General features: G+C 31.1%; 5 protein-coding genes across 5 annotated transcripts; 4 read left to right on the top strand and 1 right to left on the bottom strand.

Moving 5' to 3' along the window:
• Positions 1 to 3,979: 3,979 nt before the first annotated feature.
• On the top strand, positions 3,980 to 5,254 carry GO595_010153 (uncharacterized protein; the record flags this gene model as incomplete). The annotated part of the gene is made up of 1 exon (XM_067912800.1): positions 3,980 to 5,254. One exon carries the CDS (start codon positions 3,980 to 3,982, stop codon positions 5,252 to 5,254), a length of 1,275 nt encoding a protein of 424 aa, XP_067768891.1.
• An 873-nt stretch (positions 5,255 to 6,127) lies between these two features.
• Positions 6,128 to 7,486, top strand: GO595_010152 (Clan SC, family S28, unassigned serine peptidase; the record flags this gene model as incomplete). Its single annotated transcript, XM_067912799.1, has 1 exon — positions 6,128 to 7,486. The coding sequence occupies one exon, from the start codon at positions 6,128 to 6,130 to the stop codon at positions 7,484 to 7,486; it is 1,359 nt and encodes a 452-aa protein (XP_067768890.1).
• Positions 7,487 to 8,490: 1,004 nt separating this feature from the next.
• Positions 8,491 to 12,654, top strand: GO595_010151 (dedicator of cytokinesis protein 9-like; the record flags this gene model as incomplete). The annotated part of the gene is made up of 2 exons (XM_067912798.1): positions 8,491 to 10,087; positions 11,066 to 12,654. The coding sequence occupies 2 exons, from the start codon at positions 8,491 to 8,493 to the stop codon at positions 12,652 to 12,654; spliced, it is 3,186 nt and encodes a 1,061-aa protein (XP_067768889.1).
• A 698-nt stretch (positions 12,655 to 13,352) lies between these two features.
• Positions 13,353 to 13,838, top strand: GO595_010150 (ribosomal protein L21e; the record flags this gene model as incomplete). The annotated part of the gene is made up of 1 exon (XM_067912797.1): positions 13,353 to 13,838. The coding sequence occupies one exon, from the start codon at positions 13,353 to 13,355 to the stop codon at positions 13,836 to 13,838; it is 486 nt and encodes a 161-aa protein (XP_067768888.1).
• Positions 13,839 to 14,166: 328 nt separating this feature from the next.
• On the bottom strand, positions 14,167 to 15,171 carry GO595_010149 (malate dehydrogenase; the record flags this gene model as incomplete). The annotated part of the gene is made up of 1 exon (XM_067912796.1): positions 14,167 to 15,171. One exon carries the CDS (start codon positions 15,169 to 15,171, stop codon positions 14,167 to 14,169), a length of 1,005 nt encoding a protein of 334 aa, XP_067768887.1.
• Positions 15,172 to 17,422: the final 2,251 nt, after the last annotated feature.

The raw sequence follows: 17,422 nt of genomic DNA, 5'->3' as shown, positions 1-17,422 counted from the left end.
AAAATGAACAAATTCCAATTGATTTAACTTTAGACGGAATAATAATTTCTGTAATTGAACAATTATAAAATGCAAATTGATTAATTTCTTTTAAATTTTCAGTAAGAATTACTTCAAAGTTTTGATTACAATAAGCAAAAGCAAATTCATTAATTGTTTCGATATTTTCACCAATTTTAATACTTGTTAAAGAAGAATATGAAAATGCAAAACTATTAATTGTTGTAACAGAATTAGGGAAATTAATTGTATTTAATTTAGATGAATAAAATGCATAATCATCAATGATTTGAGTGGAATCTTGAACATTTAAATCAGTTTTATTAATTGGAAAACATATTAATTTGGAATAACTTTTGTCATATAGAATTCCATCATTCGAATTGAAATTAGAATTATCTGTTTCGACATTGATCAACACTAAATATGGACAATTTGCAAACGCTGCTTTTCCAATTGTTTCGACTTTTGTTGGAATTGTTACTTCTTGTAAATAAGAACCGAAAAATGCAAAATTTCCAATTGTTTTTAGATTCTTCCCAAATGTAATTGAAAAATATTTGTTTCTACGTTGGTAATTACAATACGCAAATGAATAATCTTCAATTGTTATAACACTATCACTTAAATTAATAAATTTCATTTCGGAATTCCCATAAAAAGAATAACTACCAATTGTACTAATTCCACTTGTAATTGTGACATTGTCATTCTCATCTATGAGTGAACCAGATTGTATAAGAATTGAAACATTATTATCATAAAGGCCATTTAATTCGCCGCTTTTAAAATTCGAATTTAAATCGGATGTTGAAAATCTTTTTAACTTTGGACAATTCGCAAATGCTCCATTTCCAATAACTTTAACATTTCCTGGAATTGTCATTTCAATTAAACCGCTTCCGAAAAAAGAAAATTTTCCGATTTCTCGTAAGCTACTCTTAGAATCCTGTGTATATAAAAAATATCCCAAATTATTACAATATGCAAATGCATAGTCACCAACTACTTCAAAGTTGTTTCCAACAATAATGCTTTTTATGTTCGAGTTAGCATAAAAAGCATAACTTGAAATACTTATGATGCTGCTTAAGAGTTCTTGGCTGTTAATGTTAATACCAGATGGCCAGCATATAAGAACTGACTTGTTATGGTTATAAAGAACATTGTCTTCAATGCTATAGATTGGATTATTTGGTGCTGAAATCAAACTTAAGTTTGTACAATTGGCAAATGCTGCAGTTCCAATTGAATAAATTGATGATGGGATAACAATTTCATTGAGCCCACAACCAAAAAATGCAAAATTACCAATTGTAGCCACATTACTTCCTATAATCACATTTTGAAGATTTGAACAAAAGCAAAATGCATACTCACCAATTGATACTACCGAGCTTCCAATGCTAACACTTTTGAGTAATTCCCAGTTGAAAAAAGATTTATTAGGAATTTCTTGAACTGGTTCATTAATCAAAATTGATTCTGTCACGTATTTGTACTCTTGCAAAAATCCATCATCATTTTCAATAACAAGTGTTTGGGCATTGAGAAATAATGGTAGAATGAAGAAAAACATGAATTCTGTTTGCAAACAAGAAATCAAGTTTTGAGAGCATTCCGTTACAAACATAGAAAAAGTTTCTCATAAAACAGGGGGGCTGACACTTTTTAAATGAAAATATCTCATTTTATAATCATTTATTATTCTTTAATATAGATTATTTGGAATGAAATTACAATGTATAATATTATATTAAAATTAAAGGTCTTTTATTTCACTTTTTTCAGATGAAATTTTTGCGAAATTTGAAAACCCTTTTTTTTGTTGATTGGTCAACTTACTTTTTATATGCTGAAAGAAGTTTAGCTATATCAGTTTTAACATCAAAAGCTGCCAAATTAAGTGCTGTTTGAAATAAATGAAATAATTTCCAAATATTATTTAGAAATATAAAATTATTAAAATAAATTTTAAATAAAACAAATAATTATTTTTAGCATTAATATCAATTCCTTCTTGTTCAAGAAGTAATTTAATTATTTCTATATTACCATTAGAAGATGCTGACATAAGTGCTGTTTTAAATATTTTTAATAATTACCATTTATTATTTTATAACAAAAAATTATTAAAACAAATTATAAACAAAGTAAATCAACATTTTGTGCATTAATTTCAATTCCTTTCTTTTTAAGAAGATATTTAACAAGTTCAATATTTTTTGATTCTGCTGCGCATACTAAAATATCATATGGCATTTTGTTTACTTTAATAAAATGTTTTACTAAATAGAAATTCCCAATACTTGCAAGAATATCAATAATTCTATCACTAATTTTTACTCCTTTTTCTTGCAAAAAGGCAAAAATTTCATTATTCCCATTCATAATACTTAAAATAACTAAATCTTTTCTGCTTCTAAATTCAACAATTTCATTTTCATAAAGATATTTAAAGACGTCATTTTTATATAAAATAATAGCTGTTTCATATGCATCAATAAATGATGAGTGATTTTGTTCACATAAATGAATTATCTCAATGTTACCACCAGCAACAGCAAATTTACCAGTGTCGTCTATTTTAGAGCCATTCATAAGTAAATATTTAAAACATTTTATTGCAGCAAAAAATGCTGCATAATCAATTAATGTAACATATTGTTCATTAAGAAATAGACATCTTTCATAAATCGATGGTTTAATTAATTGATTAAAATCAAAATTATTTTGTGATGATATTTCTTGAAGTTTTTCGATGTCATCATTTCGAATTATTTTAGCAATTTCACTTGGGTTATGTCCTTCTTTTATATATTTCTTATGAAGTGCCCAATCATTCTTTGATAGTTCTTGAAAATTATCAAAAATTTCCTTAAATTCATATCTGTTTTTATATTTTTGTATTTCTGTTTTAGACATATATTGGAAAAGATATGGATTTTCTTTTAGAATTTTTGGATCACCCAATTTTTCTTCATACATTCTCATAAATGGATAATACATCGTATTATCATTGTTAGAAATAAGTACTATTGAAAAAACGTCTGAAATTTTGGAACTGATATTATTTTTTTCTTGAAATGATTCAATTTCTTTCATAAAATTCAAATATACATCAAAATCAATTGACGTTGCACAAAGAATTGAAATCATATAGGAAATAACTTGGTTAAAAGAAAATGGATGTTTATAATCAAATATTTTAATAATTGAATTTATTGATTTAGAAATGTTTTCTTTATTTAAGCCAGTAACTATTTGATGGATTGTTTGAATAATTTCCATTTCATTTAGTTATGGAGCTTGATTGTTTGCTGATTTCATTTGCCTCTTATATCGGTTTTGCCAAAAAACAGAAATTTGTCAAATGACAATACACGTGGAAACCGTTTATCTTGATTAAGATAGTAATTATTTAAAAATTGACATCCTTCAATTCCAAATATATATGAAAAAACTTAACTTAAGGATCCGAATAACTATGTTTTCACTAGCTGTGGTGGTAGCTAGACTCTTAATATTGACAATAAACCCATCAAGAGAAGAGAGATTTTTTCTTGCAATGTTTCGGCATCCTGACGTTTTTCTTTAACTGAATTTTTTTTTTTTGAAAACAAAGAAAATTTGGTCCCGCTTATAATATTATGTTATTTAAATAATTTAAATTCTAATGGAAAAATTTGAAATAGTGTTTACACAGAAAATTAAATTGTTTACAATATGCACATGTGACCTCTACATTATAGCTTCATCCTCTACTTTTGTACAGAAGATTTTGTTTGGTGAAAAAATGGGTATACCGATGAACCCAGAAATACGATAGAAAATTCAATATAGTTACATTGAAATCGAATTGTTTGTCTTGGAAACGTTAAAATTTTACTTCGAAATAAAATGACCAAACAAATCAATTTTTAAATTCAATACTTTATCGTCTGAATACCACATTCGACTCAAAAGTGTCACTTTTATTATGCCGAATTACTTATCTTATGCAGATTCATTTAAAGTAATTGAAAAGGCAAAATCAATTAATATAGCAATGCTAGAGACAACAGTCTCATCTTTCACAGAACTCGTTTCTTATCTAAATGAAAAATTTATTAAACCACTTTCTTCAATCAATTATAGCCTTCCAACAAAGAAGAAAAAGCGCCTTTTTGCTCGCTCGCGTGGTTCTTCTCCATTTGACAAAATGGAACCCATTTTTACAGATATTTGGAATAAAATAACATCACAATATTTGAATAAGCCATCAGATATCCAAAAAATTTGCAAAATTATCAAAGAAGACATAATTAAACCACTCGAAGAAATCCGAAAAAGTTATGCAGAATCAATGAACACAATTGAAAAACTTATTACTGATGCAAAAAAGAAGTATGTCTCAGAAGAAGCACATTATAAAAAAGCGCATTCCAAATATTATTCATTTTGTCAATCGATTCAAGATTGTCATGATAAAATTAATTCAGGAAAAGCGGATAACAAAACACGCGACAATTTTACTAGTCTGAAAAACGAATTTGGCAATGTGCAAAGTAATATCATACAGGAAAACACTAATTTTAATGATTCATATTCACAATACATCATTATAATGGAAGAATGTCTCACAGAATTTGAGCGTGTTGATAAAGAGCGAGACTTTCGAATGAACCAAATCTTCGAAAACATTGTTACCAAAATCGAAAAAATTTCGAGTGTCAAAACCTCCGAAGCCGAAACGATAGGACAAATTGTGAAAGAGATCGACGTTGGAGAAGCTAATGCTCTTTTAGCTGATAACAATCAAATTGATACCCAAGAGCCAGTCTTTGTTGACTTTGTACCTATTCCACTCTCGATCAAACTTACTGATTATTTGCAACCCGAAGTCATCTTCCAAAAAGAGCTGAAAGAATTCTATGCAATTGCCTCCACAAACAGTAACCCGACAGGTCCTGATGATATTTCGATCTCTAAAGGCGATCTCGTGAAAGTAATTGATTCCAGTTCGAAGTCAAACAAGTGGAAAGTGTTCGACGAAAAGCGAAATCGCATTGGTATGGTCGACATCGAGTGCCTGGAGAGGCATCCAGAGCTTGAGCCGAAGTTGGCGAGAACGAATTGCTCAATGACAGGCGCAATTCAATGCGAGCAAAACGATATAATACTGATAGAGAGAATCGAAGGAGAGTACGGATATTGCATAGACATGTTCAACAGAAGAGGTTACGTTCTTATTGCAGATGTAACATTTTTATGACCATGAGTAAAAACAATGAGTAGAAAATCGAATTATAACTGCGAAATTTTATGTGTCTAATGTACTTTTTGTTGTGCCATTTATAAAAAAATATTTAATTTTCGCATCTTTCAAGAGATGTCTAGAAAAATATAAAACAATTTTTTATAAAAAGATTATCAAAATAATTATTAAATAAAGCAAATAAATAAATTTAGCATCAATATCAATTCCTTTATGTTCAAATAGTAATTTAACTGTTTCCGTGTATCCAAGGAAAAATGAAAGTATAAGTAGTGTTGAACAATTTTTGTATAACCTTTTCTATAGATGTAATAATAAGTGCTATCCAAATGATATAAATAATTTCCAAATGTTAATTTGAAATATAAAATTATTAAATAAAATATTAAATAAAAGAAATATTAATATCAATTCTTTCTGATTTAAAATATATTCAACAAATTCAAATTTCCTAATGATATAAAATCGGCTAAAATATTTTTTGGAATTGAATTTTCTTTCAGAATATGTATGAGAAGATAAAGATTTTCAGTGTTTGCGATGATATTATTTGTATTAATTTTCATTCCATATTTCTGTAAAAATTTCAATGTTCCAAAACACAATACCTAAAGGGATATCACTAACTTTACAATAAAAATATAAAAAAAATCGTTATCGAAATATGATGATAGATGATATTTATGATATCATTAATAAAATGTATTTATATTTTGGTATATAATTTTATAGTAGCATTCTTATGTCTAAATATGTAATCATTTATCGAAGGAGATCAAGACAATGATAAAAACGATAATAACGAACGTTTATTTCCGAAACGATATGTCAAACGGTTATTTTTGAAACCCTCCAAGCCAAAACAAATCGATGATTTCTTTTCTCTTTATCTTTGCAAACTCACGACTTCAACATGGACTCGATTTCACCAACCTTGGCTTGGACAAAGAGCTTAAGAATTTTAGTCAAATAACAGACCACTTCAATCCAAACAGCGGAAAATTCAATCAAAGATATTATGAAGTTACTACAAACTACGTCGAAGGTGGTCCTGTTATTTTATATGCTGGTGGTGAAAGTGATGTTTTCAAAATTCGCGGCAATGGTACCGACTTTTTGTCAACATATGCAAAAGATCTTGGTGCACTTGTTTTATCTCTTGAGCACCGATATTTTGGAGAATCATGGCCAACAGAGACTTCCACTGTTGAAGATTACAAATATCTAACTGTTGATCAAGCCTTAGCAGATTTAAAGTATTTCCAAGAAGAATATTCCAAGGAGCATCACATTGAAAATTCCAAATGGCTTATTGTTGGAGGTTCATATCCAGGCCTTCTATCAGCTTTAGCCCGTGAAATTTATCCACAAAATTTCCATGCCGCCATTTCTTCCTCAGGTGTTGTCTTAGCCACCGATGATTATCAAGACTTTGATCTCCAAGTAGCAGTTTCAATGGGGCAAGAATGTGCATCTGCCGCACGTCATACACGAATTTTAATTGATCAACTTATGGAAGATGAAAGCACCAAAGCATATGTCAAAGAAATGTTCAATGCTTCATTACTTACCGACATGAACTTCCGTTTTCTCATTGGCGAACTTTTTACGATCGGCATACAATATGATAATGTCGAACTTATTTGCGGACCAATTGTTGATGCGCTTAAGACTGGCGATGATCCAGTTGCAGCACTTGCGAAGATCAATCGCGAATATTTTATACCCGAACAATGTGATGGCGACATTGCGCGTACATATAGCGATGATGTTCTCATTGAATTAGCGAACACGAATCGTAATGCAGCATCGCGTTCATGGCTCTGGATGACATGTAACGAATTAGCATATTGGCAAACAGCATCTGGCCGATTGTCATTACGTAGTCCCAAACTTGACAAGGCAGCATTCCAAGCGCAATGTACAAACGTTTTCGGCGAAGGAATATCACCGAAAGTTGACGAGTTTAACCAAAAGTACGGAGGTCTAAGCCAAAACGCAACAAGAGTGTACTACACAACTGGCTCCCAAGACCCATGGACATGGACATGCGTCACAGAGGAATCTGGCGTTCCAAAAGGTTCATATGCACATACGATCACTGGTCACAACGTTGGACATTGCGATGATTTGCATTTGCCAAAGGATAGTGATCCAATAGATTTGGTAAGAACAAGAAATCACATGAGAGAAGTGATTAAGATTTGGATGGCTGAAAATGATGAATAAAATCTCATATTTTATTGAATGTTTGGCGATTTTATAACGAAATTTGAAATGAAGTGAAGTGATGGGAGACGTTAAGGAAGAACGTTATTGAGAGAAATGGAAGACATAAAAAACGAAGAAATCAATGACCCATTAATAAAATCGGTGACAGAAGATGTGTCGCAGGCACAAAAGGTGGAGCTGAGAAAATATGTAAGAGAACATCCTGAGATTAGAACAATTTTGCAGGATTTCATTGCAAATGTATTAGCTGAAAAGCCAGAGGATACAATAGAATTTGCTAAAAATTATTTCAGTAGTCTTAGCCAAGAGTAGGTTTTGAAGTAACTTATAAAATTATTTTTAAAGATAATTGTTTATTTTACTTATTTTTATCAAAAAAAGATTCATAGCTTAGAGTAAAGTATAAAAATATATCCCTTCATACATTCTATGTAATTTCAATCAAACTATATTAATGCATTGAATTGTGCACAATCTAAATTACTTTATGATAAGCTAAATGAGAATTTAAAAATTTCCAATTGGTTTCTTTAAGCTTTTGCCAAAAGATAAATTACAATAAATAATTATCAGAAATATGATATGAATTAATTTCAATCCACCAAAGTATATACTTCATAAGACAAATTTTGAAATAAAATGGTAGGAATTCATATTCCTCAAAATTAAGAGTTATACACTTAAATTCATGATGTTATGATGCATTTTAAATGGAAAAATTTTGAAAAGCATTTTTTATTTCAATACTTTATGTATTTACGATTAAAATGCATTGATTTTTAAGCAAGAACAAAATAAAAATATACCTTTCTGCACATATTAATTTGCCAAATAATATTCACGGCTTTTCGTCCTAACTATTCGCATTGAATATTTTATCATTTAATTCAAATTTATAATAAAATTTATCTAAACTTGTCCCTTGTAACTTTTTATTAACCGCGAAAAATAGTCCAGTAATCCATTGAAATGCGTTCTATAAAGCATACAAAGCGAAAAAAATGAAGCAAGTCATCCAAACAAAAGATCGTAGTACCAAGGAGAGATTTAATTCATTATCTAAAGAAGAACTTTCTCACATTGGATGGCTTTCTTATCTCTCCGAAATGCCAACAAGTAATTTAATTATCCCTGATCCTCTTCCTCAAGTAGAATCTGATATTATCCTTGATTATGTTTGCGAGGAAGGATTGAGTGAACCAGAACCAAAAAATGATGGAAAATGTTCAGTTAGACAATTAACAGAAGAACTTAATTCAGCATCAAAAATCTCTTTTAAATACCATTCCATTCCAATTGTTGATTTAGCAACACGTGCAAAGCAAAAATCACTTGCATTTCCATATACTGAGGACAAACCATTCAAATACATTAAAATCAAAAACATAAAAATCAACAATCGAACATTTCCTGATATATCAGAGACTTGCTTCATTAATTTTTTTGTTTATACAAGTTATCCAATTACTGAAACTATTTTTTGTGAAGTTCCAATAAATTCACCAAAATTCGCAAGATATCAACATCAAAGCAATACAGTTACTTTACCATTTCCACCTGATTCCAACCCCGAACCTATCTTAGTTCTTCTTTTATTTAAATTTGACGAATTCCAACTCGCTAACGGTCGCCCGCATGTTGTTGGACGAATGCCTCTTTCCGGCGATCCAAGCAAAATTAAGATAGATTGGTATAATTACCAACACGGAAAAACGATTTGTGAGATTTTTGAAACAGAAAAATTGGAATATGCAGATTCCAAAATTGATTTTGAGTTTCTTGATGAGTTTAGTCCTGATGATTCATGCAGGTTTACATCATTTGATCCGATGTATCCATCACCTCTGCTTACTTTACATAACATTCGAATTAAATTTCAACATTGTCTCTTTCCGAAAAAAGCACGAGCATTTATTTCATTTTCTCTTAAGAAAAATTTTGCTGATCCGAAGTGTCAAGATCCTCGTGGTATTAATGCCTTTATATTACCAACAAGTAAGGAGCCAAATGAAATAGGATATTCTTCAATTATTGAATATGCTGATGAAATTGTTTTACCAGAGCCAATTAACTTTATATTAGATCCATCAATCCTAGAATCTATTACATTAACAATTGATGTTAATATAATCGAAAAAGGAAAAACAACAAATGTCTTAACGTCCAACATTCAAATTTCAAAGCCGATAGAGGAGCACGTTAACAAAATGGAATCAAAAGGATTTAATGTAAAAGCAGCTTTAAGTCGTGGTGATAATATATTAAAAATGACATCAATTTATCCGACATTAGTTTGTCCACCACCAAATATACGTGGTGCCTTTTCTTTAGAGGAATTTAAAATTGATGATCCAATGATTAAATCAATTGCACCATACGTCATTAACCAACGAATAAGAACTGATTCATTACCGGTTACTGACATTAAAGCATTGTTTATGTTCTTTCGATATTCTGATATGTCTGGACTTCAATCATGGATTGAGCATTTCTTCACGCCAGAACCAGGTTTTTCACATGCGTTTGCATCATATGTTACCCAAAATCTTCTAGAAATATCTGATTGGCCGCAACCAATTTTTTTATTACTCTTTAAAAGTATGTGTTATGAGAAAAATTTCATTGAGGAACCATTGTATGCATTATTTGAGGCAATAGCAAAGATTAAAAATGAAACCATCATCAAATCTGCGAGTGATTTTTTGTTGCAGCTTCAAAAAGCGTTTGACGATGAAAAAGCTCACAAAATTTCATATTACTTCATATCGTTGTTGAGCACTAAAGAACGATTTTTTGTGTTTTCATATATATTCTCTGATATTTCATATGTTAAATCATTAGCACTTAAAGAGATGAAAGAAATCAAAAAACCGTTTTCACCATATGTACCACTTTTATCATTATTTTATCGAACAGTTACAAATGCTTTTATGGAAAATGATTCAAATCTAATTAAAGCCACTGCTGATTCATTATCTATTTTAGCGTCAACACTTGAACAATATACGCAACCAAAAGAAGCGCAAATCATTGCAAAAATTCTATTTCCATTATTTTCATCAATATATACATTTTATGATTCATTATCAGCACATCTTGAGAAAAAGCATAAATTAGTTCCAATTTTGTTATTTTTGTTTAAGAATTGTGACGGAAATATGTTTTATACATACTTCAAAATGCTCTCGAAAGATAATCAAATTGGTTTAATTGATTTCTTAATGATCATTTATGAAATTACGACAAGTAGCGATTTTTCAAATGATACTATATATCAACAAGACTTAACGCCGAAATTATCTCAAGTTAATATTAAGTCATTACAAAAAATCATACAATTAAATTGCATACATGAAAGCACATGGAGAATTTTAATGTTTTTACGTCTTTTTGATGAATTCAATGAAATCGATGATACGATTTTGAATGCTTTACTCGGACTATTAATTCATATATTAAATTCGCCAAAACATTCTTCAGATACGGTATCAATATTATATAAAATGTTTGCGTATTTTGTAGAAAAGTCCAAGAATTCATTTTTTGTTAAGGAAACTAAATTTATTAATGATTTAGTAAATGCAATCTTTCCAATGACACAAATGAAATTACTTCAATCAAGAGTTGGGTCTGTATCACTATTAAATTGGCTGATTAATACTGAAACTAAAATCAATAAAAGTTGTTCCAGATGTGAAATCTCATTCCAACTTTCATTATGCGAAACAATATTTAAGAACTCCGGCTTTATACCATTTTGGTCGCCTGATTATCCGGTGAAATTATCGAACATATATAACAACATATCGAAATCTTTATGTAATCAAATAACTTATGAACGAACTGTCGAAGATTTACTTAAACTTTATCAAGAATTCCAAAACTTCCCTTCAATTCGCGCAAGTATTTATCAGAAAATCGTTTCGATAAATGAAGAAAACGATGATTATTGCGCAGCTTTTGTAACGCAATGGAAACTTTGCGCATTAATTGCAGAAGTATTTAAGTTGAAGGGTATAAAAGTCGGTGGAATACCAACAGAAGGAATATCTGCTTTTATGTACGTGAATAATGAGCCTGTAATCGATATAACTGTTTACCCGAAGACTTCGAGTTATTTAGTAATGGAAAGTAAGCTATTTAACGAGGACTCAATGAGTGAGTCATTACAAAAGGCTATGGAATTATGTATCAAAGCAAAAATTAATTGGATAATCGGAGACATAACCGTTTTCTTGTTTGACTTTTTGGAAAAACGACGACAATTTGCGCTTCTCAAAAAGCTGTTCAACAAAATTTCAACGGTTTACGCCGATTTACAAAAAAGTGAAGAAACACAAATTCAATTCGCAAGAATAACATTAAATAAAACATTAGCAAACAAGCTTAAGTTTAATGATGTTATTCATTGTTATCCTAAAGGCGAATTTGATGCATTTGTGAATAAATGGAAACAGAATTTTAATAATACAATAAAATATGATGTTCATATTTTATCAGATCATAATGTTATACCATGGGAAAGTGATACAAAACAAACGAATGACCCTTTTGATCAACAAATTATTCAAGTTAATGAAGACCATAATCAACTTCTAAAACTTGAAGCAAATACTTTCACACGCGACGTAATGATGAAAGCAGAGAACTGGAATGATCCGATTCTAACGCGTTATACATTCGAAACCGAGAATGTTTTACCCGGATGTTCATCACTTTCGAAAGTTAAATCAATTACGAAAAAAGAAATTTCGAAAGAAGATTACTATGAAGAAAGACTCACCGAATTTAGAGACAAACTAAAAGAAATATCAGAAAATTATCGAGCTGTTGTACCTACTGGTAAATCGACGCAAGTTTGGGGACAATATATACTTGGAATCAGTAATACGCCTTTGTTAAAATTGATGTCTTATGTGTTTAATGCAGAACAAGAAGATGATAACGCTTATTATTGGCTGGTATATCAATACCATATCGGCGAAATAGATGTGGAGCCGCCGCTAAAAATCGCAAAGTTATGTGACGAGATTTGGCAAATTTTAATCGAAACAATTCCTTTGATGCAGGCGATCTCAAAAATTAATGCGTTCTCAAAAAGTGAACAGGATCAGTTTGATGAGTTCCGAAAACGACTTGGAATAACAATTGTATCTCTGGAATAAGTAAATATTTTTCGTGGGGAAAATGAATTTTTTTTAATTCTCTCATCAAACAGATTATTAATTAGATGTGTTCAAATACAATTTCGGTTTATTGAAAGTTAATGTAATGGTATGGCTCTGTATAAAATTGCTAAGAACACGCTGACAAAGAAAGATATTACAAAAAATGGAAATGGAGATTGGAGAATAAAATATATAATAGCAGCAATTACACAGGATATTATGAATGTTTCGGTCATTGCTCGACCTCCTTTTTTATAGAAGATAAAATTCAGAAGATATATAACTCCAAGGAGAATAATCCACTTGGCAACCATTAATAAGTATAGCCTTGTAGACTGCACCATTCCAAAGATTGCAAATATAACTGAAAGCGTGACAATAGCTAATCGTTTCTTAAATTGATCATGAACAGAGTAAAAATCGCTTGTTGCCGTGTCATCATAAATCGAACTATGGCGTGACCTTAGTTCATTTGACGATCTGTTAAGATTTGGTTGGTTCATGTGTATTCTAGTTGTTCCAGCTTACAGAAGATATTTGGTCACATAACACGTTTTAACACAAAAAAAGTGGTCTCAAACTTGAAAGCTTTACAACATATTTCAATGACCCACAAAAATTCGACCGTTAACATTCTATAACCGCCAGAAACCGCCATAAAAACGGTTATTTCCTTTTGGTCGTCCTTTTGAAAAATGGGTCACACTGCAGGTCTTCGCTGGGGAACACGCTATCTTTTTGCTCGTAAGTTCAGGAAACATGGAATGCCAGCTCCATCACAACAACTTCGTACTTTCAGAATCGGAGATATTGTTGATGTTCATGTCAACTCTGCTGTTATGAAAGGTATGCCACACCGTCTTTATAACGGCCGCACAGGTACTGTTTGGAATGTTTCACCACACGCAGTTGGTCTTTTAATTTATCGTCGTGTTAATAACCACATTGCACCAAAACGTATCTACGTTCGTACAGAGCATATTCAACACTCAAAATGCAGAGACGACTTCAAGAACCGTGTTGCTCAAACACAAAAACTTAAGAAGGAAGCCAAAGAAAAGGGAATCAAACTTGACAAGTCTGCCCTTAAGCGTCTTCCAGCACAACCAAAGGAAGCACATGTTGTCAAGCCAGAAGTCATCAAAGCAGTTTGCTTCACACCATTCCGCGAAACATGGTAAAAAGCAATTTTTCGAAAAATATTTTTTGACTTTAAATTTATTCAGAACTCCATGTAGAAACACTGTATTTGCGGATTAATTTGCCATGTTATATCACATCAGATTAATTGAAAGATTCCCATTTTATCGAATTAATTAATGCACTTATCTGCTGATGAATTTGAGCAATACAACCAAATTTGATGGTGATTTGGTGTAAATTGGCGAACAAACACTTGTCATTCGCAATTCAACTTCAATTCTTTGGCAATTGTTGATTTCGGTATCTGAGAATAATTAAAAAAAAGAAATTCAAAAAAGATATTACTGAATCCAAATTTTATTGAATTTAGATTCCAAGCTCTTTCCAAGCTGTGTTCTTTTCATCGATGAGTTCCTTTTCGGAAGCGAGCATCTTTTCTTTTACGAAATTGTTGATTTCAAGACCTTCAACAACATGATAGTGGCCTTGTTTGTCGACTGTGCATGGGAATGAGTAAACGATTCCCTTCTTGATGCCGTATGGTTCGTTGTCTGGAACTGGGATGGCCATTGATACCCAATCACCATACTTAGTTCCGTGGATCCAATCTCTCATGCAATCGATAGCAGCGTTGGCAGCTGATGCAGCTGATGATGAACCACGAGCCTTGATAACTGCACCACCACGTGTAGCAATCTTTTGAACGAATTCGCCTTCGTAGTATTCCTTTTCAAGGAGGGATGTTGCCTTCTTAACGCCATCTGGTAATTCAACTTCGCAATGTGAAACATCTGGAACTTGTGTGTTAGAGTGGTTACCCCAAACAGCAACTTTGTGAACATCACCATATGAAATTCCGAATTTCTCAGCAAGTTCACCCTTCATACGGTTATGATCAAGGCGGGTCATGGCGCAGAAGTTTTCTGGGCCAAGGTTCTTGGCGTAGTGTTGGCAGATGAGGCAGTTTGTGTTAGCTGGGTTACCAACAACAATAACCTTAACTGTCTTCTTAGCATAGTTGGAAAGGGCTTCACCTTGTGTCTTGAAGATGCCACCGTTGATCTTAAGGAGATCAGCACGATCCATTCCATCCTTACGTGGGAATGCGCCAACGAGGAATGCTACATCAACATCCTTGAAGGCAACTGCTGGGTCTGCTGTCTTGACAACACCAACAAGGTTTGGAAATGCGCAATCTGTAAGTTCCATTTCTACGCCATCAAGCTTTTGAAGTGCTTGTGGGATTTCAAGAAGATGAAGGATAACCTTCTTGTTACCTAAAAGATCACCAGCTGCAATGCGGAAAGCAAGAACATAGCCGATTTGGCCTGCAGCACCGGTAAGAACAACACGGACTGGTTCGTCACACATGTCAAAGTGAAATGACCATTCTCTTATCAATGTATACGACGGTTCTCCTTTGAAAATTCAATTAATTAATTGGGTGACCAATATTTTACAACGTGATGATCACAAATAACGTTCTTTATTATCGGCGAACGTTAAATTTTCTATGATTATCTGTTTTTTTCCTTTCTTAGTATTCGCAACAGAAATATACACAGAAGTTAATGGTGATGAAAGCGACTTTTGTCATATATTACAGCCATGCTCATTTTCACGTGCTAAAGAAAATATTAAAAATGATGATATAGTATTTATTAAAGGTGATTATATTGGAGGAGCAAATGAATTAAACATGCTTGGCGATTTGTTTAATTATGGACTTTCAAAAGGTGTTACATTTCTAAGCGATAATTTAACAATTAATGGTTCAGAATATCAATCCAATAGTCTTTCCTTTATTATTGTACAAGGTGCAACAAATTCTCGTATCCATAATTTTCATTTTACATGTTTTCATACAACCATTGCATGTTTTCGAACAGTTGAAAAAGGTGTATTTTCTGATACAACATTTACACATAATCACGTAAAAAATGGTATTGGTCTTTTATGCTTTGGTGTTGGGAAATGCAAACTTGATAATTGTTATATTTCCGAAAACAGTGTCACTAACACATCACTCATTTCTATGTTTTCCACACATTTATATCTTAACATGACAATTATTGAACGAAATCATGTACTTCATAATACTCGACAATCTCTACTTTTTGCCATTAATTCTGTTTGTGAATATACTAACACGACCATTCGTAACAACGTATCTCCTTTTTCCCCATTACATCGATTTGAGTTTCGATCATGTTTTGGTTTTTGGAATTGTACATTTGAGAATAATAATCATCCTGAGATTATGTTGTGTGATGGCACATGTGAGTTTAATTTCACTAACACAAGTGTTCTGAATAACAATGGCGTTTTCTTAGCGACTTCAATTGGTTCCATTGTTACCATCAACAAAACCGAAATTATTAACAACTTCAGTGGCAAAATGCCACTTTTCTATTTACCCGGCGGTAATTTCTATGTTTCCACGACTTCTACTTTTAAAGGAAATATTGGAAATTCACTTGTTGACTTAAAGGGTACTAAATCATTAATTGATATTCGGAAAGTAAAATTCATTAGAAATAAAATGAATGATTTTATTATGTCATTTGATTTTAATAGTAATGTTCACATTCAAAATTCGATTTTTAATGCAAATGATGTAATGAATGGCGCAATATTAGAAAATATTAATTCGTCATTGAAGATCGAAGAAACAAAATTTTCGGGTAATAAGAATGTTGATGTTAACTTAAGTAATAACGCATTTGTGGATATGTTTCATTGCGTGTTTAAAAATAATAGTAACATATATATAAAGGCCGATGAAACATCAAAGGTAACTGTGTCTTACTCGAATTTTTATGGAATCAACTTCTTCGATATTAAGGGTCACAAAATTTTGAAGCATTTGAAAACGAACAACTCGGATAACTTGAATGAAAGTAATAACGTCGTTTTGTCTTTAGTATTGTTGCTTGTGATTGTTATGCTGCTTGGATACATTTTGTTTAGGAAAAAGTTCGAATACTGTTTGAAGATTTTATAAAAATTGTTTGTAAGTAAATAGATATTATGTTTTTTATATATGAAATCAGTATGACAATTGAGTAAAAATAGTTCGGTTTTGGTGTATAACATTTTTTTACTTATGTTTAATACCGAAACTATAATATGATGAAAAAAGTACTTTCAGAATATATAAGAACAATAAAAACGATGTTATATGTAATGCAATATGGTTACAGATTAATTTTTATTTTTTGTAAGGTGACTAAGTTTCATTAATTAGTTAGATGAAGAATATGAGTGAGATTATAATCTTTTTTAAGCTATTTGCTAAATAATCGCGTAATTCAAGAATTAATTTTTAGTTTTGAGTAACTAACATGTTGGACTATAACTTGGAATACTTTCCATATCCAAACATCTATTTGAAATATGGAGTTTTAGATGTAAATATAAATGAAATAGTTAAATTAAAAAAAGTTAAATCGCTTCAAACCAAAATAATAATTGCATTCTCTTAAATTAACACTAAATCGAAAATGTAAAAATTAACAAAATCAAAATATTTACAAAAGTGAAAGTTTTACTTTTAAAATTCATTCTCCGTCAATTTTACCCTTAACAACTGGTACATTACAAAACTGCACATCTTTATAGT

Source organism: Histomonas meleagridis, assembly GCF_020186115.1.
Source record: "Histomonas meleagridis strain 2922-C6/04-10x chromosome Unknown scaffold_61, whole genome shotgun sequence".
Lineage (NCBI taxonomy): Eukaryota > Parabasalia > Tritrichomonadida > Dientamoebidae > Histomonas > Histomonas meleagridis.
This window is presented reverse-complemented; position numbering and strand designations above follow the sequence as displayed.